Source organism: Sinocyclocheilus grahami, unplaced genomic scaffold (genome assembly GCF_001515645.1).
Source record: "Sinocyclocheilus grahami isolate Dianchi unplaced genomic scaffold, SAMN03320097.WGS_v1.1 scaffold507.1, whole genome shotgun sequence".
Lineage (NCBI taxonomy): Eukaryota > Metazoa > Chordata > Actinopteri > Cypriniformes > Cyprinidae > Sinocyclocheilus > Sinocyclocheilus grahami.
This window is the reverse complement of record NW_015505686.1, coordinates 724,945-750,206: the sequence shown is the minus strand read 5'-3', so window position 1 is coordinate 750,206 and position 25,262 is coordinate 724,945. Positions and strand designations below refer to the sequence as shown.

At 36.7% G+C, this 25,262-nt stretch overlaps 1 protein-coding gene across 2 annotated transcripts in view; it reads left to right on the top strand.

Annotated features, from left to right (window-relative positions):
• The first annotated feature begins 4,790 nt into the window (after positions 1–4,790).
• LOC107554584 (KH domain-containing, RNA-binding, signal transduction-associated protein 3-like) overlaps positions 4,791–25,262 on the top strand; it is a 153,138-nt gene continuing 132,666 nt past the window's right edge. For both annotated transcript variants that reach the window (XR_001605071.1, XM_016237149.1), the window contains exon 1: positions 4,791–5,294. Coding sequence is in view for 1 of the 2 variants with exons in the window: in XM_016237149.1 (XP_016092635.1) it covers positions 4,994–5,294 (301 nt within the window). In the remaining variant the exon portion in view is untranslated. The remainder of the gene's footprint in view (positions 5,295–25,262) is intronic.

The following is a 25,262-nucleotide window of genomic DNA, read 5'->3' as shown; positions in this document are numbered from 1 at the left end:
ACCCCCCCCCCCCCCCCCCCCCCCCAACATCAGCTGTTCATTTCAAAAATCTAAATTTGGGCATGTCTCAGTTGCAGCTACCGGTTATGCATGTGGCATGTCCCTCATAGCAACACATCAGTTTTGACTAACGTCTAATGCTGCTGAATTTTGACATATAGGCAGAGTAACTCTGCAGTTGGTAAGCCTGCAGTCATGAGACTGCTTTGACCTTACTTGGGCATTAATGTTGTGGGTTTTACAGATGTGTGTGTTTTTTCTGAATGTGTGTATTTTGTTATATTTTACATGGCGTGTATATACCGATGTCTTTTGGCTTACAAGTCATTGTGTTCTCTCTGTCTCTGTTTATCTGCAGGGAAATTGAAGGCATACACAAATCCTGTTTTACACTCGTAGTTCCAGAGTAACACTTGAAATGGTAGTTTCTTTTTGGAACATCTCTGATCACCTCTTTTTGAATTGTTCCACAACTTAAGAGCTATTCACGGAAGTATAGCAGGTAAGTAGAAAACAAGAGAGACTCAAGATACACATGTTAAAGTCTGCCAAATCAGCCCAAGGTCTTTTAGTAAGGCCTCTTCCCAAAATATTGCAAATATCACTTAGAACTAGTTAAATTGGCTATTCATTATTTTTATTAATTCTTAATTGGAACCAATCCCATGTTTTTATGGATTTAGATTCCATTAAAGGTTCTTAAACATGCATTCCTCTGTTGATGCGGACCGAATGCAGTACTAAAATGACTCCGAGTCGGTTCTTTTAGTGAGTCAAAACCATACAGTCCAACACTCTGATTCATCTCATTAGAGAATCACACACAGCTTAGCCGTGCTGCGTCCCAATGTGCCTACTTATACTACGCCCTTAAAGTATGTACTCAACATTGTTATTGTAGATGAAATATCCTAAAACAGATAACATTAAATACAATTTTTGCCATTTTTTTTTTACGTTTTTTATTCGTGATTGTAGTCCTGAACCAAATCATTCGTCAAAGTGCAATGGATTGTGGGTAATATTAACCATCAAAGTGTGCATGGATTCACACTTCAAAAATGTACCTGAAATAGTAGACCATCCAGGGACTTCTGGCATACTTTTTTTCAAAATACTGTGCTTTGGGACACACTTTTAAATCTGAATTTAAATCTCACATACTATTTAGGATGGATAGTATGAACATTGGGACGCATGGCCAACCAAATGACAAGAACGAATTACTGTGAGCCGGTTCCTATCATTCAATCAAAATCACTCATGATTCAGTCAGAGCGAATAGCTAGGGCCTACTGAATTTATTCGCTGACTGAACCGTTGACAGTTATTACTTTCGTCATCGCCATCTCCAAATTAACCGAGAACTGTTATCTTATGTTGTGCTTAAAGGGACAGTTCACCCAAAAATGAAAGTTAGCCCATTATTTACTCACCCTCAAGCCATCCTAGGCATATATGACTTCCTTCTTTCAGATTAATCCAATCAGAGTTATATTAAAAATTGACTTTGATCTTCCAAGCTGCAATGGCAGTCAGCGGTCCAAAATAAGTGAAATAAAGCACATCCATCCATAATACAAAGTGCAGGCTCTGGGGGGTGAACAAAGGCCTCCTGTAGCGAATCGATGCGTTTTTGTAAGAAAAATATCCATATTCAAAATTTAATAATCACTTTAATCTAGCTTGCGCCAACAGTTGTACAAGGAAGCAGCTCCGGGGGGGATGATGTAAGATTTCAGCATTGAGCATGCGCCGGTGAGTCTCGTGAAAACCAGTGTTTGTTTACAGGAGCAAAGGAAGCAAAGTTTCCTTACTTTAGCGAAGGAAAATCAGTCTCCTCTTGGCTTATATACACTGTAAAAAATAAGTGTAATTTTAACTGTACAACTTTGTAAAAACGCTACGGAAAAAAACTGTTAATAGGTTAACAGTAAATTCCCGCACTATATACAGGGAAAAACTGTAAAATATCTAACCAGACATTTCATGTAATTGTACTGTAAAATTAACAGCATTTTACTGTTTTTAGAAGTAAAAATAACAAATGTATAATTTTCAGTCAAAAACTGTAAACTGATAATCCCAGAATTCCCTGCATCTTACAACTGACAAGCTTTTTGTCGGACCAAACGCACTGGGCGAGATGGATAACGAAAAGTACTTGCCAGAACTGATGGCGGAGAAGGATTCTCTGGACCCGTCCTTCCAGCACTCATTGCGGCTTCTTGATCAAGGTAAGTCTCCTGTCAAACTATTCGGGCACACCTCTTAAATTCATTTACGCGATGTTGCGTGTTTGTTTTGCGCGATCACTGGTTGAAAGACTAAAGAGGTGATGATGACCCGCTTATTTTGTTTTCCTATTGTTGCCCAATTCGCTTGTTGTAACATACAATACCAACATACTATGAATATATGCATGTGTATTGTGGCAAGCCGTTTTAACACGAATTAATTTAACATTTAAGTAATGGCGAATAGTTATTTTTTTCAGTTTCACTAATATACGTTCTTTAGACACTATTTCTTGTTTCTAGTTGTTGTGTAATGCTGTTACATCTTCTGTTGTTTAATGCATTATTTAAGTATCATGTGTGTTACCATGATGGTGTTTTGTGTTTGCATGAATGACTCTGTGCACCTTCTATATATTAGTATACACTTCTGCTTGTGGCGAAGCTACTTGTGGTGAGCTTACAATTACGTGGTGTTTGTAAATTACAGTTTTATACTGTAAAATTTGCCGTTTTGGGCCGTAAATGTGTTTGCAGTTTTCCTGTATTTTTTACAAAATTATTCTGGCAACCACAGCCTTTGTTTTGTTTTGATCTCTCTACCAACATACTATGAATATATGCATGTGTATTGTGGCAAGCCGTTTTAACACGAATTAATTTAACATTTAAGTAATGGCGAATAGTTATTTTTTTCAGTTTCACTAATATACGTTCTTTAGACACTATTTCTTGTTTCTAGTTGTTGTGTAATGCTTATCCATTACATACCAGTGCTCTACTATCCCATGTGTTGCTGGTAACGGATTGCATTTTCCGCTTTAAATATTCACTAGTATCTTTTTTCAGTTTTTCTACTAATTACATAGACACTAATACACTTTTAATTGGCGCTAGTGTATCCCCATTGTTACTAGTACCCATTGAACTGCAAAGTATCCATTTTGACTAATATTACATATGAAATGTGAAATAAAATGTAGCTAGAAATGTTAGTGGTGACAATTGAGATAGATTCTAGTGTCTACTAGTAGTCGCATATACTAGTGTCTAGTGTCTAACGGAATATACACTACTGGATTAAGTACTAATATCTAATTACTAGTAAATCTGAAGAATTGCCACTATTGAATTACTTTCTTGCCATTTAAAACAAATAGGCCTGCTAGTATACTAGTTAGAGAAATAAATGTTAAAACGTTGTACCTGCTCATTGGTATATCTACATTAAAATGAGGTAAAATGGTGTGAAAGTGCTGAATTTCATTGTAAATCTGTTTCTTTAAACACTATGTGCAAATGTTAGATGATTTGTTGACTATTACTTTTTTTTTTTTTTTGCACATTTATTTTTCTGCCACATTTGAAAGTATTTTGTTTAAATAATCATGTTTTTTTTTAATAGTTTTTGTTATTAGTTATGTATATTTGGGCTTTGTTACATCTTCTGTTGTTTAATGTAAGTTTAATGCATTATTTAAGTATCATGTGTGTTACCATGATGGTGTTTTGTGTTTGCATGAATGACTCTGTGCACCTTCTATATATTAGTATACACTTCTGCTTGTGGCGAAGCTACTTGTGGTGAGCTTACAATTACGTGGTGTTTGTAAATTACAGTTTTATACTGTAAAATTTGCCGTTTTGGGCCGTAAATGTGTTTGCAGTTTTCCTGTATTTTTTACAAAATTATTCTGGCAACCACAGCCTTTGTTTTGTTTTGATCTCTCCCCTGCGCTTCCGCGTACATCACTTCTGAGCTGCGCATGCCCAATGCCTACGACATCCGTGTACAAAAGCGAGCGCAAGCTAGATTAAATTGATTATTACGTTTTAAATATATATATTTTTAAAGTAATTTTTCTTACAAAAACGCATCGATTCGCTACAGGAGGCCTTTGTTCACCCCCCCGGAGCCATGTGAGGCACTTTTTATTATGGATGGATGCACTTTATTTCACTTCTTTTGGACTGATGAACTGCAACACCCACTGACTGCCATTAAACAGCTTGGAAGATCAAAGACAATTTTTAATATAACTCCTACTGGATTCGTCTGAAAGAAGAAAGTCATATACGCCTAGGATGCCTTGAGGGTGAGTAATTCATGGGCTACTTTTTGGGTGACCTAACCCTTTAAGGCTAGCGCGGCTTATATCATATGTGTAAAGATTTTTCTCAAGGGTTTGTTGCTATTCTATAAAAATGAATGAAATATTAATTGGAGTAATTTTATTGTCAAGACCAATTATTTATGTTTAAGACCCGTGAAAGTCATTACTGTGAACACCATCTGAAATCTGAATTTATCTCATTAGACTGATGTGGAGATTAAATGCGATAACAAAATGTTTTCCCAAATACTTCTTCTAGAACTCAAAAAGAATGGTTAATGAAACTGTTATGAACGAGGAACGATAAAGATGATTCTGAATCCGAATCACAAACATAAGGATTCCTGACGATTCCATCTCTAATCACCACAATCGATTAATCGAAAGCGAAAAACGGCAGCACCTCGGACAGTTCCACACCCGCCCCGCCCTCAGGGAATGATTGACATCTAGCTATCCACCAGCTACATCCAATCAACAGAGGATCTGGGACTTGCAGTCGTTGCCCGTGGATACAACAGGGGGAGCTTCAAAGCGGTTGTTTACAGTTGAGAGCGGCAGTCTGACTGGAGGACTCTGACTGGACGGAGGCATCTGCGATTTTCTTGCAGATGGGCTAAAGGCGAACCACCTGGGAAGTGCATGGACAGTAGTTATCACCAGCACACTTATAGAAAAAAGCAAACTCCAGCTGATCTTGTAGATGCTCACCGGCCGCAGATAGAATCACGGGGTTATTTTCCTCACGACTGGTGCGCATCTTGTCTGGGTTGCTTTAGGACAACAGCAGGATCTTACATTTCACATCTTACAACTGACAAGCTTTTTGTCGGACCAAACGCACTGGGCGAGATGGATAACGAAAAGTACTTGCCAGAACTGATGGCGGAGAAGGATTCTCTGGACCCGTCCTTCCAGCACTCATTGCGGCTTCTTGATCAAGGTAAGTCTCCTGTCAAACTATTCGGGCACACCTCTTAAATTCATTTACGCGATGTTGCGTGTTTGTTTTGCGCGATCACTGGTTGAAAGACTAAAGAGGTGATGATGACCCGCTTATTTTGTTTTCCTATTGTTGCCCAATTCGCTTGTTGTAACATACAATACCAACATACTATGAATATATGCATGTGTATTGTGGCAAGCCGTTTTAACACGAATTAATTTAACATTTAAGTAATGGCGAATAGTTATTTTTTTCAGTTTCACTAATATACGTTCTTTAGACACTATTTCTTGTTTCTAGTTGTTGTGTAATGCTTATCCATTACATACCAGTGCTCTACTATCCCATGTGTTGCTGGTAACGGATTGCATTTTCCGCTTTAAATATTCACTAGTATCTTTTTTCAGTTTTTCTACTAATTACATACCCCCAAAAAAAACAGCAAAAAACAAGCAAACACCATACAATTAGTCCAGCTCAATCACTTTGTGTTTCACAGAATAACAAAAAAATTGCATATGAGTTTGTAACTAGGCGTTTTTGGGTGAACAATTACTTTAAGAGCGAAAAGACTGAGACTATGTGCAGGGAACGCTGTAAAATTAAATCAGAAATGTGTCTTAAACTGAAGAGACTACAAAGTTTCACTTTTTATAAATGGAGTGAAGCAATATCCAAAACGGTCTTTTAAAGGGTCATTACAAACTAGCCTTTCAGCTCACGAATTGGGGTTGTGGCTAAACTCATATATGTCATCAGCCATCAAGCCTGTCTCGCTTCTCAGCAAAAGCTGTGAGGCTCTATCTCTTTATCAAAGGCACATCAAGATGCCATGGTGGAAGATGTTCAGACAAGTTCTGTCACCACTAACTGAGATTTCTGCAGAGACCGGTAGGGTTTGGTGTGAGAACGTCAGTGTTTCTGTCAGAGCGAAGAGCTGGGGCTATGACCAGTGTAGCGGATAACACATTTTTCAAACTTTCACACTCAGCACTTTTCAACCTTATCCCTCCATCTCACTCCTTTTCTCTTTAAGAAATTGGAAGGACTTTTAGCAGCATGATATCTCGTAGTGAGAAGCATGATGGCAGAAGGACAATGTTTAAACCTCTCTTCAGTTTCTGGACAGTTTCACTCACAGCAATGAAAAGGGGAGAGAGAGAGAGAAACTGAGCAAGCCAGGAAGAAAGAGACTGCTTCATAAGTGTATTTGCTCATTTATTAAGAAAGATGCAATTTGCAAGTAATTAGCTAACATCTCTGAATGTTTTATTGGCAGAAATCAGCATAGGCATCCTGGGGTTTGGAGATGTTTGCGTGGCTGCCAAATCTTGAGAAAATCTTGCAGCTCTTATCTCCAGTATACTACAGATGGCTCATGATGTCATGTCGAGTAGCTCTCATCTTAGAATCCTTAACTAAATTATGTAATTGGCAGGAGAAAAGGAAGAAGAGAAAGAAAAAGTGACCTACAAATACGCATTCGCACATAAATAGGTGATCACGCTGTTTGGCAGGCATCACAGGCCGCTAAACAAATCTTTACTGGCTGGAAACAGATGCAATGGGAGTTTCATTAAACCAGCGCACACCAACAGTCACCAAACTCCCAAATCCCACACAATCTTTTTACATAATTGCTCTAGAAAGGCCTTTCTTAAGAGCGTGTGAGGCGCTAATTAGGTATTTAGTGTAATTGAAATGCTGTAAACTGCGAAAATTAAGTCTCAAAATCCAAATGAACCGAACAAGATCGACTCGAACTAGACGTCAATTAATGCACGCGTGTCACCTGATCCACATATGCACAGAATCCTTTTTGCATGAGCAATTTATGATATATTAATGCAGAACAGAACATTTTTATTCGCAAACATGTCTGTATTTGTACAAATCCCTGCACAATCATTTAATCCAGAATTCCACAGACTCAAATTGAAAGGTATTAGTTTGTGGTTAGTAAGATACATGTATAAAATGTATGCAGTACATGGATAATTGTGGGTGTGTCTATTAATCATTTAGAGTCTAATATCATCCCATACATCTCACTCCTTTTCTCTTTAAGAAATTGGAAGGACTTTTAGCAGCATGATATCTCGTAGTGAGAAGCATGATGGCAGAAGGACAATGTTTAAACCTCTCTTCAGTTTCTGGACAGTTTCACTCACAGCAATGAAAAGGGGAGAGAGAGAGAGAAACTGAGCAAGCCAGGAAGAAAGAGACTGCTTCATAAGTGTATTTGCTCATTTATTAAGAAAGATGCAATTTGCAAGTAATTAGCTAACATCTCTGAATGTTTTATTGGCAGAAATCAGCATAGGCATCCTGGGGTTTGGAGATGTTTGCGTGGCTGCCAAATCTTGAGAAAATCTTGCAGCTCTTATCTCCAGTATACTACAGATGGCTCATGATGTCATGTCGAGTAGCTCTCATCTTAGAATCCTTAACTAAATTATGTAATTGGCAGGAGAAAAGGAAGAAGAGAAAGAAAAAGTGACCTACAAATACGCATTCGCACATAAATAGGTGATCACGCTGTTTGGCAGGCATCACAGGCCGCTAAACAAATCTTTACTGGCTGGAAACAGATGCAATGGGAGTTTCATTAAACCAGCGCACACCAACAGTCACCAAACTCCCAAATCCCACACAATCTTTTTACATAATTGCTCTAGAAAGGCCTTTCTTAAGAGCGTGTGAGGCGCTAATTAGGTATTTAGTGTAATTACACTCCATTAAATTAAAAACTGATCCATAATTGTGGCTTAGAAAAGTAAAATTTAATGTTTCAGTAAAAACTTAGACCACACACACCTGAGTTTACCTTTAGTAGTAATGTGTTTCTATGTAATCTAGCATATTGTAAGCATTTTTATTTTTTGAAGAGGTTTGTGAGTAAGATTTAAGCCAACATCATTATTGTATTGCAAATTAAGTTCACTAAATGTATGAGAAAGATTCAGCTGCTTCACACGTTTGCTTCAGTTTTGTCCACTACTTGAATATGGCAGCTCCTAGAGGTTGCATCTACATTAACTGAACTATAGAAAATTAACCGAATGCTTGCACATATCCAATAAAAATACAAATGCACCAAAATATGATGCAATTTTGTGAGGGAAAACAATGGCAATGCCAGTGGATCAGTTTCTCGAGGTAGTACAGACTGTCTTTGTTTTACCATGTTTATATCATATCCAAACTGCCATTTACCCATGTGGAAGAAGAAAGAGTGCGAGTGGTGAGAAAAAGAGCAAATACTTTAGCCCATGTATGCTGTATCCCTTGTTGAAGAAGAGAGAAACAAATGCTTGTGCAAATTCTCAAAGCTCTGAGCACAGCATGTACTGTATAAGATGGTCTGTAATATTCATTTAAGATTCAGGAAGAGTCATTGATTCCTGCTATGATACAGAGATCTGTATCGAAAGAAAAATATTTTTTTTCTTTCTTTCTTTCTTTCTTTCTTTCTTTCTTTCTTTCTTTCTTTCTTTCTGCTTACAAAACCACCCACCAGCAAACAGAAAGAGCGCCTGGCAGTGCATCAAATGCCTTGTGAACAGAGATAGATGGAGACAGTTAGAGAGATAAATTGCGAAGAGAATGGCACTTGATTGAGATAATCATCACTGTCTCTCAGACGCCCTGGGCAGCGTTAATATATTATCTTGTGTGTAAGTGAATAGCTGTTGCTGTGAGTTTCTGATCTGAGATCAGGTCAGTTGGTGCTAGTGTTATAGTACTGGAGAAGATAGGATGAGGAAAACTGATCTAGGGTCAGTTCTAAAGTGTATAGATGCTCACTGGCAGATCCTTAAAAACTTGACCGACATGACATGACATGTGGGTGATTAATTAATTGCAGAATTTTAATTTTTGGGTGAACTATCCCTTTAATATTTACTATTGAAGTTTTATATTTACAATACTATGATGCATGTATTATTAAATCACTCCCTATCTTGCATTTTGAGAGAGTATAGCAAAACTGTCCACTGCAAAAAAAATAAAAAAGAGTAGTAAATATAAGAGGTAATTGATGCATTGATAGTAATTGAAGTAATGTTGTCATAAAAAAAAATGCACAGACATAAGATTGCTCATAGAATTATAGGTAAGAGATGCAACATAACCCTGAAAGGTTAAAAACAGACCTTCGCTCATCGTCGGAACACAAATTAAGATATTTTTGACCCTGCGTAGACAACAACGGAACTGCCACGTTCAAGGCCCAGAAATGTAGTAAGGACATTGTAAAAAATAATATAATATTTAATAATTGATGTTAAAAAATATAATAATTAAATATATATATATATATATATATATATATATATGTATGTGTACAGAGAGCAGTGTTAATTTCGTTGACGAATAATTTATTATAATTTATCAACATTTTTTTCACTGCCGAAAATGAGACTATAATGGAATAAAAACTCACTTTGAATGACAAAAACTACGACGAAAATCCATTGCTATTTTCATCATTGAATAAAAATGAGATGAAAATGTTTGGGAGGGACGATTTGGGAAGAGATCCGTATAGCAAAACTGTCCACTGCAAAAAAAATAAAAAAGAGTAGTAAATATAAGAGGTAATTGATGCATTGATAGTAATTGAAGTAATGTTGTCATAAAAAAAAATGCACAGACATAAGATTGCTCATAGAATTATAGGTAAGAGATGCAACATAACCCTGAAAGGTTAAAAACAGACCTTCGCTCATCGTCGGAACACAAATTAAGATATTTTTGACCCTGCGTAGACAACAACGGAACTGCCACGTTCAAGGCCCAGAAATGTAGTAAGGACATTGTAAAAAATAATATAATATTTAATAATTGATGTTAAAAAATATAATAATTAAATATATATATATATATATATATATGTATATATATATGTATATGTATATATGTATGTGTACAGAGAGCAGTGTTAATTTCGTTGACGAATACTATAATGAGACTATAATGGAATAAAAACTCATTTTGAATGACAAAAACTACGACGAAAATCCATTGCTATTTTCATCATTGAATAAAAATGAGATGAAAATGTTTGGGAGGGACGATTTGGGAAGAGATCCAGTCAGAACTAATCTACTGCGTGGTTGGGAGGACAGATGCACATTTGAACCTACTAATATATCCGGCGGGACATAAGATAGCATACACTTGCTGCACGTCTCATAAAATATAAAAAAATGTCAACGTCTGGGAGTAAGAGAACAGCAGACATATAGATAAATTTGAAAAAGCGTGAGAACGCTAAAGAGAACTCGACTCGGTCCAGTTTTCTGAGCGCACCCACCTGAATCACGCACAGAAAAGCGCATCTCAGACAGCGCACAGATACTGACTTCAGTTCTCTTTCGCATCTTATCGCACATAAATGGAGGAATACATGCAAAATGATGTCAAATTGTCAGTTTTGATGAGTATTCACGTAAACACGCTCGTTTATGTTTTACAGTTTGGAGAATATCGGATGTGTATCAGTATATTGCATCCGTGCATTAGTTTTTAAAGGGACAGCAACAAAAGAAAATCACTCACTGCTCTTGACTGAATCACTTGTAGCCCTAATAAGGATTAATCTAAATTGAATTTATATAAATATGTCTGCTTGAAAGAATGAAGCATGTTGTAAGCTAGTTGTTAAAAGAATGCATGTTGTGTAACCATTGGTGTTTCATTGAAAAAAAAGACCATGTTCTTGTTTCTTTATGAGAAGTAGTTTTATTTAATTTTAAGATATAAATATGTTAAGTTAAATATGTGTCTATATTGCATGTTCCAACCCTAATATCATTCATATTAACAGGTTAATATATGTTTTATCCGGGAATCTATAATGAGTATGGAAATAAAAAAAAAAGCTTAATAAATGCATTACGCTGTAACTAAACCCATTAGATTTTAGTTGACTAAGTCTACTGTAGATTTAGTCGACTAAAATCTGTTGATATTTAGTTGACTAAAGCACTTCTGATTGGCTATTATATTCATATGCGCAACAAACATATCTGCGATTGGCTACAATGCTCAATGCTTCAAAAACATGTAAATAGAAATCTTTAATGCTATTCACAAAGTGCTCACACACATACACATGGGAGCATTTGAAAGCAGCCTCCTCTCAGCAGCAAGTACCTAATTGACCTGGGACTCTGTACTAACGGTACTGCAGAAAAGCTGGTATTGTTACATTTAAAAAAAATATATCTATCAACTTGGTACTGAAGTATCAGTACTTTTGACAACACTACATCAGAAGGATAAAAACAATAGTGTTTGCACTACAAATGAATGCAGTGCAAATTAAAGAAATGCAAAAGGACAGGAGAATGCATTAGTTTTGTGTATGAATGTTTTCTCAAACATTCATTGCTTATGATGAGTTGCACAAAGTTGGCATTAAAGCATCCGTATTTTCTTCATAATCTCATGCTATTCTTTTTATTTTTCTTGTTTTGCTCTGTCACTACTTGATCCTGCTTAGGCAGTGAATGACAAGTACTTATTGCAGGACGTCTCTTAGAGATGCAGCAATGCACTCTCTCTCGTTCACTTTTCCTCTGTGTGAAGTGAGAACAGAGTTTCCTGAGAGACTCGAATTGTTCCTTATAAAATCTAATGACTGCTCGTTAACGGCAGTCAACACATATTGATTTTACCCTTAACATCTGATTAAGGTTCCTAGTTATGTCAAAGAAATGACTAGCCAGTGTAATTTACTGTGAGCTCTGGTTTATGTCCCAGCGTTATGCTGGGTGATCATGCCCAAGGGACAAATAATATTTAATGGTGAAGCATGTAATTTCTTCCACCATTAGCAGCACCAAGCAGGTTTGCACATACGTTTTTTGTCTTCCTTTACTTAGACCCACCTCAAACCCAAGCCATTGGTTAAGCCAATGTCCAATCTCCTCAAACAGACTGCAGTTTCATTTCATACCGCTAGCAGTGCAGAAATGGCACACTTCACTTTTAACGACCAAGTAAATCAGTTAAAGAATCATGAATCAAGTTTACAGGACTTTTATGAGAGGGAGTAACCAGTGCGTGTCAGGTGTGACATTGTTTTCAGAATCTATTTTTAAGTTTATATTTACTAAAATGCAATAGATGTTTGTGTGTCACCTCGGATTACGCCTTCCCGATCTCAAGCCGCAGTCATTTTGCGGCTCCTCTACAGGTGTAATCATCTCCAGCAGGCCTTGCGTGATGGGACGGGTGATTTTAAAGCATTCTCATCCCCCATAAAACGCAGCGGTGTGGAAAACGTGCCATGCTTCTCATTTTCTGTTTGAGGGGAGAAAAAAAAGAGAGGCTTTTTTGTATCTGTGTTTGTCAGTCTCAGCAGTTTCCGTGTGGGGGCTTTCTCAGGTCAGCTCGAAAAACAAATGAGCCTGGAATCTCAGACGCCGAGCAATGATTTGACATTCAGGGATTCTGGGTCAGGGATAATGAGCCGGAGCGTGTAGCTGTGAAATACTGTCTCTGCGTGTTTGAGGAAAAGAGGCACTCCATTCCCCCTCCCTACCTCTCCATCTTGCCCTTGAGAACTGGAAATCTGTAACGTGATATGTAGTCTTGTGGTCTTACCGAACAACCTGTGGTGACCAATAATTCGCCTCGACTGCAGCATTTCCATAGAAGAGTGAATCTGGGGCCGGATTCACAAAACATTCTTAAGAAAAAAAGTCTTCCTAACTGCCATTTTCTTCTTCTTCTTTTTTTTTTTTACTTAAGAAAAAAAAATATTAAGAATATTTTGTATTCCCAAATATTCTTCGTAAGAAAATTCTTAAGACACATCTTAAGAAGAATTCAAATTCTTGAAAATAATCTTCTTACAAATCATCGTAAATAACTTAAGTTAGGATAGCCTTATTTCAAATTAATTGTTATATTTAAGCATTTCAACAACACTAGCTACATATAATAACTCGTTTTTATAGAGTTGTTACTGAATGTTGAAGCAAAAAGTTGCATTACATATAATCATGACCTGCCATTGTTTACATTATCAGTCATCGCTGTCACTTCAGAAAAGTTGTGCACATCCCTACTATAGTCCTACTATTTTTTTTTTATTCATTTATTTTTAAAATGTTGTTCATGTGTTTATGTCCTCATGTAGTGAGAACGTGGATGCTGAAAACATTGCAAGCATCACACGTACCTCACTATCTGTGTAGTAAACGAAACCGTGCTTCTGCGCTATTCGTTCACACAGAAGACACACAGAACATGCAGGATTCAGATTTTTGGTGGCTTAATATTTACAGATACTAGCCCATGTCTCGTTTGGATTTAAGTGCACTGACCTACTTTTGATTCCGTACATGCTTTCCACATCGCGGAAATCATAGGGCCCTATTTAAGCTCTGTTTAACTAATTTTACCATGTTTAAATCCATTCTGCAAATTGAACCCCAAAATCTATGCAGTCTACGGATTCCGTCTGGTTCGACTTAGGGATTCAGATGAGTTACTTCTGTCAAATGATGACACCGTTTCCATTTTTGGGTGAACTGTTCCTTTAAATAATGCATGCGCTCTTTGTTTACAGCTTTAGGCCAGACATGACATGGGTTCGATACAGCTAAACGATCCCAATCTGTGCTCAGGAGTGTTCGGTACTTACATTTGGGAGCTCACGGTGAGGCTGTCTGGCAAACCTTCAACCCGCGGCACTCTAATGTTAATCTAGGCCACCAATCCACCCCTGTGGTGCTCCCCTCCTCATTTATACAGTATTAATCTTTTACCACTGCAGGTTGTTAGTGCATCGCTCAGAAGAGCAAAGGACAGTACAACAGCAGCCCTGGATAACAGAGGATTAGAGAGACACTGAGAGAGAGAGACTCCGTTAATCAGTATGTCTTTGTGCTCCGGGCTACAGTTTGAATAAGGCCACACTCCTCTGTGGGGAGAAAGTTATTTATGAAGGGCTGCCACCAAATTAAATTTCAAAAGGCAGGGAGAAGGCAATAGGAGAATGAAATGGAAGGATGAAATTGGAATTGTAATGGGTGAAAAAATAGGAGGAGGGAAAACAAGCAGGACAGATAGGAAACAAATAAAGCTAGAATGAAAGAAAGATGAGAAATAGAATATGATAGTATGTAAATAAGACAGTTCTTCATGGTGCTTGTGTTTGCTGTGCGACTGAGGGTGGCTCATGGATACAGACGGCACGGCGGAGACTCTTTTGGACAGCGGATATCTGGCAGTGGGGCCGGATTCGTTGGACTCTCTGGGTATCACTGGAAGGCGGGACGCGCATGAGTGTGATTTCAGAGAGATCTGTGATCTTCACACTTCGAAAGGTGTTTTTTGTCTCTCTTCACTAGGAAGCTAAAAATCTCCTGCTGTACTCACAGTATGAGTGTGATTGTGTGTGCTGAGATTTCATTGACACTATGTCTCCATCCGTTTTATGTGAATTTTGGGATATTGCTTAAACGTGGTATGGAAATGCCAAGATGTGCGTAGATTCTAAAAATGTATGCGCTCAGTTGAGTCGGATCTGATAAGAAGACTTGCATGTAAACTATGGTGGAAACACATTTATTGAATAAGTTCTTCCATGTGCATCAGTGACATGATTTTGCCTCAACAGATAATGTGATTCGAAATCAGAAATAACCAGCGCACCGATCTCGTTGCACACCATCTCAAATGTTGTTTTAATAAATTTGAAATGCCTGAGCTAAAGTTTGTCATCAAAATAATTTGGTATAATCACCTCCCATAACTGTCTCACACGATTACATTCCCAAACATCAGGCATCCAAATGAAAGAAAACATGACAGCACATGTTGTTTCATTTCGTCTACACGCTCTGAGGCACAGGTCATATATTATGTAGGAAAAAGGAGCCACATGCCTCCCTGGTTGCAGCAACTTTCATTTTTATTATTGATACTTTGCGCCAGTTTTCCAGGAAGTGATGATTTTATTCTCTTGAACGCATGGGACAGATGTTTTATGCAGTGTTCTAATTCTGTAAATGCACAGCTTTGGATGGAAACATAGTTAGTGTGGCCAATGATGCTGCCTATTAACATGTTTACTTTGTTTTTTTTCTAGCATTGTAATTCAGAAGCAGAACAAGAGATGAAAGATCTTAAGCCCTCTCAAAGTTTGAATTATGCAATCAAAGAATAGTGGAAATGTATTGAATATGCAAATTAATCGTTTTCTAAAAATGTGTTTGAGTTGTTTTAGAGGGCTTATACGTACACACACACACACACAGGTTTGTTTTTATGGTTTATGGGGACTCTCCATAGGCGTAATGGTTTTTATACTGTACAAACCGTATTTTCTATTGCCCTACACCAACCCTACCCCTAAACCTACCCCTCACAGGAAACTTTCTGCATTTTTAGATTTTCAAAAAAACGAATTCTGAATTATTTATAAGCCTTTTGAATTACGGGGACACTGAAAATGTCCTCATAAATCACCTTCTCGTTGTAATACCTATGTCATACCCATGTTATTATACAAATTTGTGTCATCATAAACCACATAAACATGCGCACGCACACACACACACACACATCACACATGGTCAAGGAAAGGCCTTGAAAAGTCAAACCTCTCTGTCTGTCTACTACGCTACTCTCAGCACATTACCCAATAACTTCTCTTTCTACAAAAGCCTGAAAATCCACTTAAGTTTCATTTACTGATATCCTGTTTCTTCGCTTCTGTGCTATTAAAGATTTATGCCCCTCCATAACCTGGCAACATCCTCACTTTTCCCCATTATACCCTATAACAGTGTGTGTCGTTCCTCTTGTGGATGAGGGTCTAAAAAGCTCTCTGAGAGAAGCTTTATGCTGTTATTTATTTTTTTATACAGCCATGAAAAAGAGGAGAGGAGCTTCCTCTGTCCATTTCCAATGGCTCCTGCGGGTCTGGTTTGCTTTGCCGTAAAAACATGATTACAAGGCATTTTCCTCTTTATAACATGGTCAATAAAATCCAAAATAATTATTGCAACAATTATACACTTGAATTGTTGGGCTCCATGCTGATGCAACACTTTTGAATTCTAATGAATTATGGGTAATCAGAATACAGACCATATATGCATTTCCTCATAGTCTGTAAAGAGTCCATTATTCTGTTCTTTTATAGCATTATAACATTTTCCACAGAAATCCACTTATAATGTTAGTTAAGATTTCTTCCACCAAAAGTTCTAATTTTAGTTTTGCTTGACCATCAGCCACCAGCACTCTGACCCTGTATATTAAATAGGCTAATGTTGTTATAAAAATTAATAGTTTAAGTACTTTTGTAGTTGTAGTGCATGCCTTTTTTCATACTGTAATAGTGTAGCGTTTCCAGATGCCTCATTTTTCAGTGAGAATGTTTGTAAGTTTGTTTTATAATTACAAAACACCATCTCAATCTCAGTATTAGGGATGCACTATATTATCGGAAGTTTATCATAATGGCTTAAAATGTAAATATCGGCATCGGCCTGATATGAAAAATTATTCTGATATGCATTGTCGATAAGACGAATAACTCGCATGTGCTGAGGGTGTGTTAGCGATAAGATCACGTCAGCAGTGTGGACACTGAAGTGAACTTTTGCCTGAATGGTGATTAGATTCATTTTTGATCGCCACATTTAATCTGAGAACGCAAGTACAGAATGACGCTTCCTTTGTGCGATAGACTCAACAGTCACTAGCTCGTGCAGCAGCGGCAGCTTCCCCCGGGTTCTAATGTCCATCCGGTAAGACGTTTATCTACTTAGGGGGCACTGGTGGCCTACTTGTAATAATGTTATTTGTGTATTTTACTTTCATTTTAAGATTGTGTTTCTGATTAAATAAAGCCGTAATTGATGTCATAAAATCATGAGTATGTTTTGATTTAAAGGTCAGAAGCTATAGCTTACATGAATAAAAATCACAAACAAAACATAATTTTATATATACAGATTTATTCCTTAATGTGTAATGTTTTTTTTTTTTTTTCAAATAGATTATGAAAACTTAAAAGAAGTTCTAAAAGATTTTCTCTTTTAGAGAAAATTAATAATAATTTGTTTATGATCTCTGCACAGGAGAGACTTGGTGTTGTTTCCAAACAAAAGAAAATATATCGGTATCGGCTATCGGCCAAATGAGTTGAAAAATGTCAACATATTGGATATCGACAAAAATCCAATATCGTGAATCCCTACTCAGGATCACTATTTGTCATGTTTGTATTGCATATTTGTATTTCAAAAATACTTTTTACATTTTGTTTTAATTATATTTATTTATTTATTTTTAAATTTTTAATGAAAAACTACTGTTCATATTGTTTAACTCTGTTATACATATTTAGGTTTTTCTAGAACAAAATGTCTCGCTTATTCTGTTCATTGAAAAATGTCAACATATTGGATATCGACAAAAATCCAATATCGTGAATCCCTACTCAGGATCACTATTTGTCATGTTTGTATTGCATATTTGTATTTCAAAAATACTTTTTACATTTTGTTTGAATTATATTTATTTATTTATTTTTAAATTTTTAATGAAAAACTACTGTTCATATTGTTTAACTCTGTTATACATATTTAGGTTTTTCTAGAACAAAATGTCTCGCTTATTCTGTTCATGTATCCAATATTATATAATGCTTCATTTTTTTAATTAAATTGATAGTGTGTCTTTGCGTATCTTTCAGTCCATTATTATATTATGTTAGATGTTGTATAAACCTGAAATTAAAGCTTTCAGTTCATTTTAGAGTCATGTGTAAAGCTCTTTCCACCATAAATATTGTTTTAAAGTAGCGTTACAGAGTATTGTGCCTTACTAAACCCAGGACATGAAAGTCAGGACATGAAAGTAAGGTATAGATAGATTTCCCCCCCTCACAATATGTTTGCTTATTTCTATCTATCAAAACCCAAATGTCAATAGAATTAAATCTCACTTTCCACCATAAATATTGTTTTAAAGTAGCGTTACAGAGTATTGTGCCTTACTAAACCCAGGACATGAAAGTCAGGACATGAAAGAAAGGTATAGATAGATTTTCTATCTATACCTTTTATATATACAGATTTATTCATTAATGTGTAATGTTGTTGTTTTTTTTTCAAATAGATTATGAAAACTTAAAAGAAGTTCTAAAAGATTTTCTCTTTTAGAGAATAATGTTTGCTTATTTCTATCTATCAAAACCCAAATGTCAATAGAATTAAATCTCATGCTTTTTCCGATCATTCTTTTAGAAGCAGAAGGAAACAGTAAAGCAGTTTTTGATACACTTTCTTCTCTCTCTAAAGCATGATTCTGAAAGGCACAGGACTACAATATAAATTTAGGGTCAATACTGAGGTACCAGAGGCTTGTTTCATACTGAATTTTGGAATTGATCCATCCCTACTACTGTATTCTGCTGTTCACTATGTCTGTAATACCACGTACAACTTGGCAGTGAAAGCTCACCAGTCTTTTTCGCAGTGGGAGAGACCGAGAGAAAGGTCTCTTATATCAGTTGACATAACCAGCAGACAGATGATAATTTTGTCTTAAAGGTCACAGAACATACTAAACGGCAGCTACCAGTATTATTGGAACAGCTGATCGTATTTTATTCGCATTCACCCACTGGGTCTTCAGCTGTATTTTATGGCGTGTATAGCTGTCTTCCATTTAGCGAGGCTGTTTCTATCTTTACCTCCCTGCCTGGCTCTCCAGGTTCATTTTTTCTCGCTCTCCTTCACTCTTTTTGATGAAACTCTTCTTGTTCCTCATGCTGTTTACTATTGTTCTCCATTCAAGCCATTTGAGTCCTGACCTGCAGTTGGACTTGGTGCTCGTTAAGTTTGGCACAGGCACTGGGTCTTTTGGTTTGTTACATCTCTGACCCTTGAGCAGGTTTGAGCAGTGTAGCTCATTAAAGACAGCAGTTCGTGCTCATGCACCCCCTCCTCTACTTGACAGATTTGCTTTTCTCGCCTGGAAACTTTTCACGGCGGGCAGTCTGTTCTTTGCTCGCTCTTTCACTCCTTTTGTCTGAAAGCCCATTAGCTGAGATGTCTTGGTGGTGCTGAAGCCAGCGAGGGTTTTCAGACTGGTTGCTGAGTTAAGGTGAATTAGAACCACCTACACAAAACCCCAGACCTGCAATTATACTCAGTGTGTGTGTGTGTGTGTGTGTGTGTGTGTGTTTTAATCAAAATTTGCCCGTTGATCACCATGATAGGTTTTTCAGTATGCGATTCCTTGATGAGGTATTCTTTGGATCAGGGTCATATGGTGGCAACAGTGTTTATTGACCTGAAAAAGGCATTCATCACAGTTAACCATACTATTTTATTATCTAAATTAAGTGCATTTAATTTTAACAATTGAATGGTTTGCCTCATATCTACATGAGAGCAATGTGTGAGAATTGAACAGGAAAAATAATCTTTTATGAACAATAAAATTGGGCATACCTCAAAGTTTAATATTAGGCCTGTTGTTTTTTTGTCTTTTTATAAATGATTTACAGAGTTGCTGCCCAGACGTTGATTGCCAAGAAACTCTCAAAAACTCTCTTTATGCATGCAATGATTTTGTCCTATACAGTATTTCCTACTGTATTACAGTTTGGATTCAGACAAATGATTCTGCAATTAAAAGCCTCAAGATGTTGTATAATCATATTTAAAAACAAACAAACAAAAACAACAGATTTATAAAATTCGTAAAAATAAGCATGTTCTATCTTATATAAAATTGATTTTCAAATGCTTGCACAAGGTACCACTTGTTTTGGGTAAACTGATAAAGGAACAGGATAGTAATAGTAGAGGCACCAGGAATCCAATTGGTGGTAATTAGGGATGCGTATTGGGCCCGATACTGACCTCCTGTACTCGTACTCGTTAAAATGCCCCCGATACCAAATGCCGATACCACACAGCATGTTATAATTGACATATTCAGACAGAGAAACACCGAAAACTGACAGACAGCAGAATGGAGTTATTAGAGATTAAGTATGTCTAAGTAGTATATGTATGCAATGAATATAATGTTAAACATTCAGTATTAACGCCTGTATAGCTGATGTGCGCGAGCTGATAAGCAACGCACGCTGAGTGGATTGAGCACGTGGCGGCGCATATGCGCGAGCTTGTCGAGTGAATATACCTTTCCCACAGACATCACTGGAAAGCTTGAAGTTCAGTCGGATGTGTCAAATACAAGTAAGTAAAACAATGCACAAGTTACTTAATGGTAAGGAGGGAGGGAGAGAGAGAGAGAGCGAGCACGCACACTTCTGTTGTGTGATCTTTGATGTTCACTCACTTAGCACACGCATCATTTGGATTAAAACTATATCATACAAATAAGACCATTTATAGTGGCATTCACTATAAACATAATTTATTTTCAGAATCAGAATCAGAAAGAGCTTTATTGTCAAGTATGTTTGCACATACAAGGAATTTGTTATAGTGTCACAAACTTCCAGTACATGGAGACAACAACAACGCACAGATAATAAAAATGAGATGTGAATAAAATACACATGCGTAAATATAAACCACAAAAAAATAAATTGTATGTACAGGTGTGGTATAGATGGAATAGGAATAGAATAAAATAAGTTGTAGGGATGTACTAGGGTTTAGGGTGATAAATAATTATAAGGTTATTGCGCATACTGTACTTTAATTGCACAATGGGAGAACATGAACTGTTCATGAGGTAGATTGCCTGGGGAAAGAAACTGTTCTTGTGCCTGGCTGTCCTGGTATTCGGTGCTCTGTGGCAGATGGCAAAAGTTCAAAAAGGAGATGGCTTTGATGTGATTTTCTGAGCCCTTTTCCTCACTCTGGATGTATACAGTTCTTGGAGGGTAGGCAGTGGGGCACCAATAATCCTTTCAGCAGTCCGAACCGTTCTCTGTAGTCTTCTGATATCTGATTTTGTAGCTGAACCAAACCAGACAGTTATTGAAGTGCACAGAACAGACTCGATGACGGCTGAGTAGAACTGTTTCAGCAGCTCCTGTGGCAGGTTGAATTTCCTCAGCTGGCAAAGGAAGTACAACCTCTGCTGGGCCTTTTTAACAGTGGAGTCAATGTGAGTGTCCAACTTCAGGTCCTTATAGATGGTGGTGCCCAGGAACCTGAATGACTCCACTGTCGTTACAGTGCTATCCATGATGGTGAGTGGGGGGAGTGCAGGGGGGTTCCTCCTGAAGTCCACGATCATCTCCACAGTTTTGAGGGTGGTCAACTCCAAGTTGTTAAAATCAATTATTTATTTGTTTACTTATTTATTTTTTCTCTGTCTTTTATTTTTATTTTTATTTTTTTTTAAAGAAAAGCCTTTCTAGGGACTCAATATGCAAATTAGCATATGCTATACTCTCTATATACAATGCATATTTTTCAGTTTCTTCTGGCTGGAATCATGATTTTTGTTGATCTAAATAAACCCATAAATAAAAATAAATAAAGTATTAATTAAATGCTGCCTGATAGGTGGCCGATGCCTTGTGTGTGCATGTATGTGTGTGTGTATATGTAAGTATTTGTTGAAATATATAGAAAGATGTTCCCAAAAAAATTATTCTGATTATTCTTCTTTTTTATTATTGTTTTGATACTGTTGTTAGCTCTTACACTATTCTTTTGTACTATTTATTAATATTTTTAATTAGCTTTTATTTGATTTCAGTTTTCAATTTAATTTTAAATTAAGTTTTAGTTGTTTTGATATTTGCTTGTCATTTTACTCGTTTTTTTAATATTCCTTTTTGTAATATTTATTATTCCATTTTTTGCTTGTTATTTATTTAATTTATTGTTTTATTATTTCAGAATTAGTTTTGTAATTTTAGTACTTCAAGCTAAACTTATTTTTTTTCAATTAATTGACAAGGAAGCATTTAATTAAGTTTTTACTCATATATATATATATATATGTGTGTGTGTTTATTTTAATTTTTTTATTTGGAATTAGTGTTAATAATTGTATTACTATAGCCTAACTTAGTTTATTTCAGTTATTTACTAAGGAAATTATTGTTTTTTTTTAAGGTTGCTTTTTATCTATAAGATATCACTGAAATTATAATTCGTCGAGACATTAGTTTATTGATAATTTGTGTCTGCATCAAGGTTTCCAAGCTGCGATTAGAAAATAACTTAGAATGTCCATTGATTCGGCCTGAAGTGTCACGTCTCTCTCTCTGGAGACATGATTATGATTATCCTGCAGACGCTGCAGTACATGCATGCAGCCCAAAGCTCCTGTGAGAGCGATGTAAGTGAGAGGTTGCTGAGATAAGGGAGATAGTCGCCATACTGGTTATAGATCTGCGGTTCAGAAGTGTTGAGACACTGGTTCTAATTGCAGTGGAAGTGTGATTTCACTTTGCTGAGGTAGTGTAGAGAACAGAAGGTATTTGGACAGTAGAGAAAATATATTACATTAGTGTACTAACACACAAAAATGCATGAAAGTTTAGTGCCCATTCTCCCACTGCTGTGGGTCTCGTTTGGCCAGGCAAGTTATAATTTACTTTTCTTCTTTATGGTGAGTTTGTTTCTGCTTCAGAACAGATTTGAAGAAATTTAGCATTACATCACTTGCTCACCAGTGGATCCTCTGCAGTGAATGGGTGCCGTCAGTATGAGAGTCCAAACAGCTGATACAAACATCACAATAATCCGCAAATAATCCACACCTCTCCACTCCATCAATGAATGTCTTGTGAAGTGAAAAGCTGCGTGTTTTTAAGAAGGAAGTCCATCACAAAGGTGTTTTAACTGTAAACTATCGCTTCTAGCCAAAATACTAGTCCATAATCCATAATAAAGCTTCTTCCAGTGAAAAAAGACCATCCTGTTGTCCTCTCACATCAAAATCCACCAACATATTTTGGACTGTTTTCAATTGTTAACAGTGCTTGATCTGTGCATATTGCTCTCCTGATTCAGCAAAGCAACTTTTTTTACTGGAGAAAGCAATATTGTAGATAGAGGACTCATATTTTAGCCGTCAGCAATGGTTTTAAGTTAAAAAATGTCTTAATGGATTTGTTTCTTACAAACACACAGCTTTTCACTTCACAAGATGTTAATTGATTTAGTGGAGTGGAGTGGATTACTTGTGGATCATTGTGATATTTTTATCAGCAGTTTGGACTCTCATTCTGACGGCACCCATTAAAGGATTAGTTCACTTCCAGAGAAAAGTCCTGGAATGTTTCCCTAATAAACCTTCATTTATTTGCGACTGAAGACATGAACATCTTGGATGACGTAGGGGTGAGTAAATTATCAGGAATATTTTATTCTGGAACTGCAAACTGGTAAAACTGTAAAGTTTCTAGCTATATCGCCAAGCCCTATACATCGTCACTATTGCGGTGGGTAACATTGAATGTTGGATGTGTATATAGTTACTTGTTTAGTTTGCAAGATGGTAGTTATATCAAATGTTCTGTGTTAGATGCTGTTGGAAACAGGAGATGGCTGTGATAGGAGACGGAGAAAGTTTGTGTGTGTGTGTGTTGTCTTTGTTCTCCCTTCAGTAGAATCAGATAAGGGTTTCAGAGAGGAGATACGAAAGCCATTCGAGCTCACTTTACACATCCAGACACATGAGCCCAATCCACAGTGAGACACAAACACTCAGGAAGATTGAGTCTCCGGCCTCAGCCGAAGAACGGATCAAAGAATCAGTCCTGCATCTCTGACCGAGAGAAGGAAACGAGGGCCAGACGGATGAGCGTGAACGTTGTTTTGTGGCTGTGAGAGATTGAGGGGAAAATTAGGACGAAAATGGAAAAAAATTACGAATCGGCTCCATGGGTGAACTCATTATGAGAAATCAACGAGGCACAGAAATGCTCTTTTATCAAACTCCGATGCCTATAAACAGGACAACAACCCACTGGGATAATGCTGTAATGAGAGGTGTGTGTGAGTGAGCGAGTGTTTATGTTGCACCCTAATAGTCTGTTCTTTGAAAAATAACACTTAGAGTCCACCGACAGGGTTCCACAGTCTCTTTAAAGCACAATATAGGCTGGTCCAATAAAGAATGGATAGAGCTTTCATATTTTTATCCGTATGGATTATTAGTCATTGTTTTCAATGCACCGTGTAGATGAAAAGCTGCTTTGAGAAGGGGTCTTCACAAGATTTATAAAGACAATTCTGGGCAAATATGTCTAGTTGATTTAGTTTATTTGTTCAGTCATATATACATGCATACAGCATAAGATTTACGTTTGTAAAATTGCTCTTAAAGCAGCACTATGTAACTTTTGGCACTCTAACTGCACACATCCCGCAGAAGAACATTCCAACCGGAGCTACTTCTCTAAGTGTATGTCTATGGTGATTCATGCAGGTATGTGTTACTCCGCAGCGGTGACGACCCGACCAGGCTACAATAGTCCAAATATAAGTACTTATTATAAGTGTACCGTAGTGATTCGGAATAAGACAAAAACACGGTTTGGAAGATGAATTCATGATGTACTCGCTCATTATATACATTTTGCAAATTTTGAACACAGAAAAAGTTACATAGTGCTGCTTTAAGATTTGAAGGTTGGTAATATCAGTAATCTAAAAAAACCAAAACAAAATCTTGGACTTAGGGTGTTTAAACAAACTTTTGGTAAGTTTGGTTTATTCGAAAGCTGTTTTACAAACTTGCAGGGGCACCAAGGAAGCATGCCTGAGACGTTTTTGTGTATTATACAATTTGCCACATGACACACTTAAGGTTTAGGGTCAGTTAGATTATTAATTTTTAAAAGATATTAGTATTTTTATTTGAAGACATTTAGTACTTTTATTCAGCAAGGATGCATTAAATGGATCAAAAGTGACAGTAAAGACATTTCTAATGTTACAAAAGATTTCTATTTCCAATAAATGCTGTTCTTTT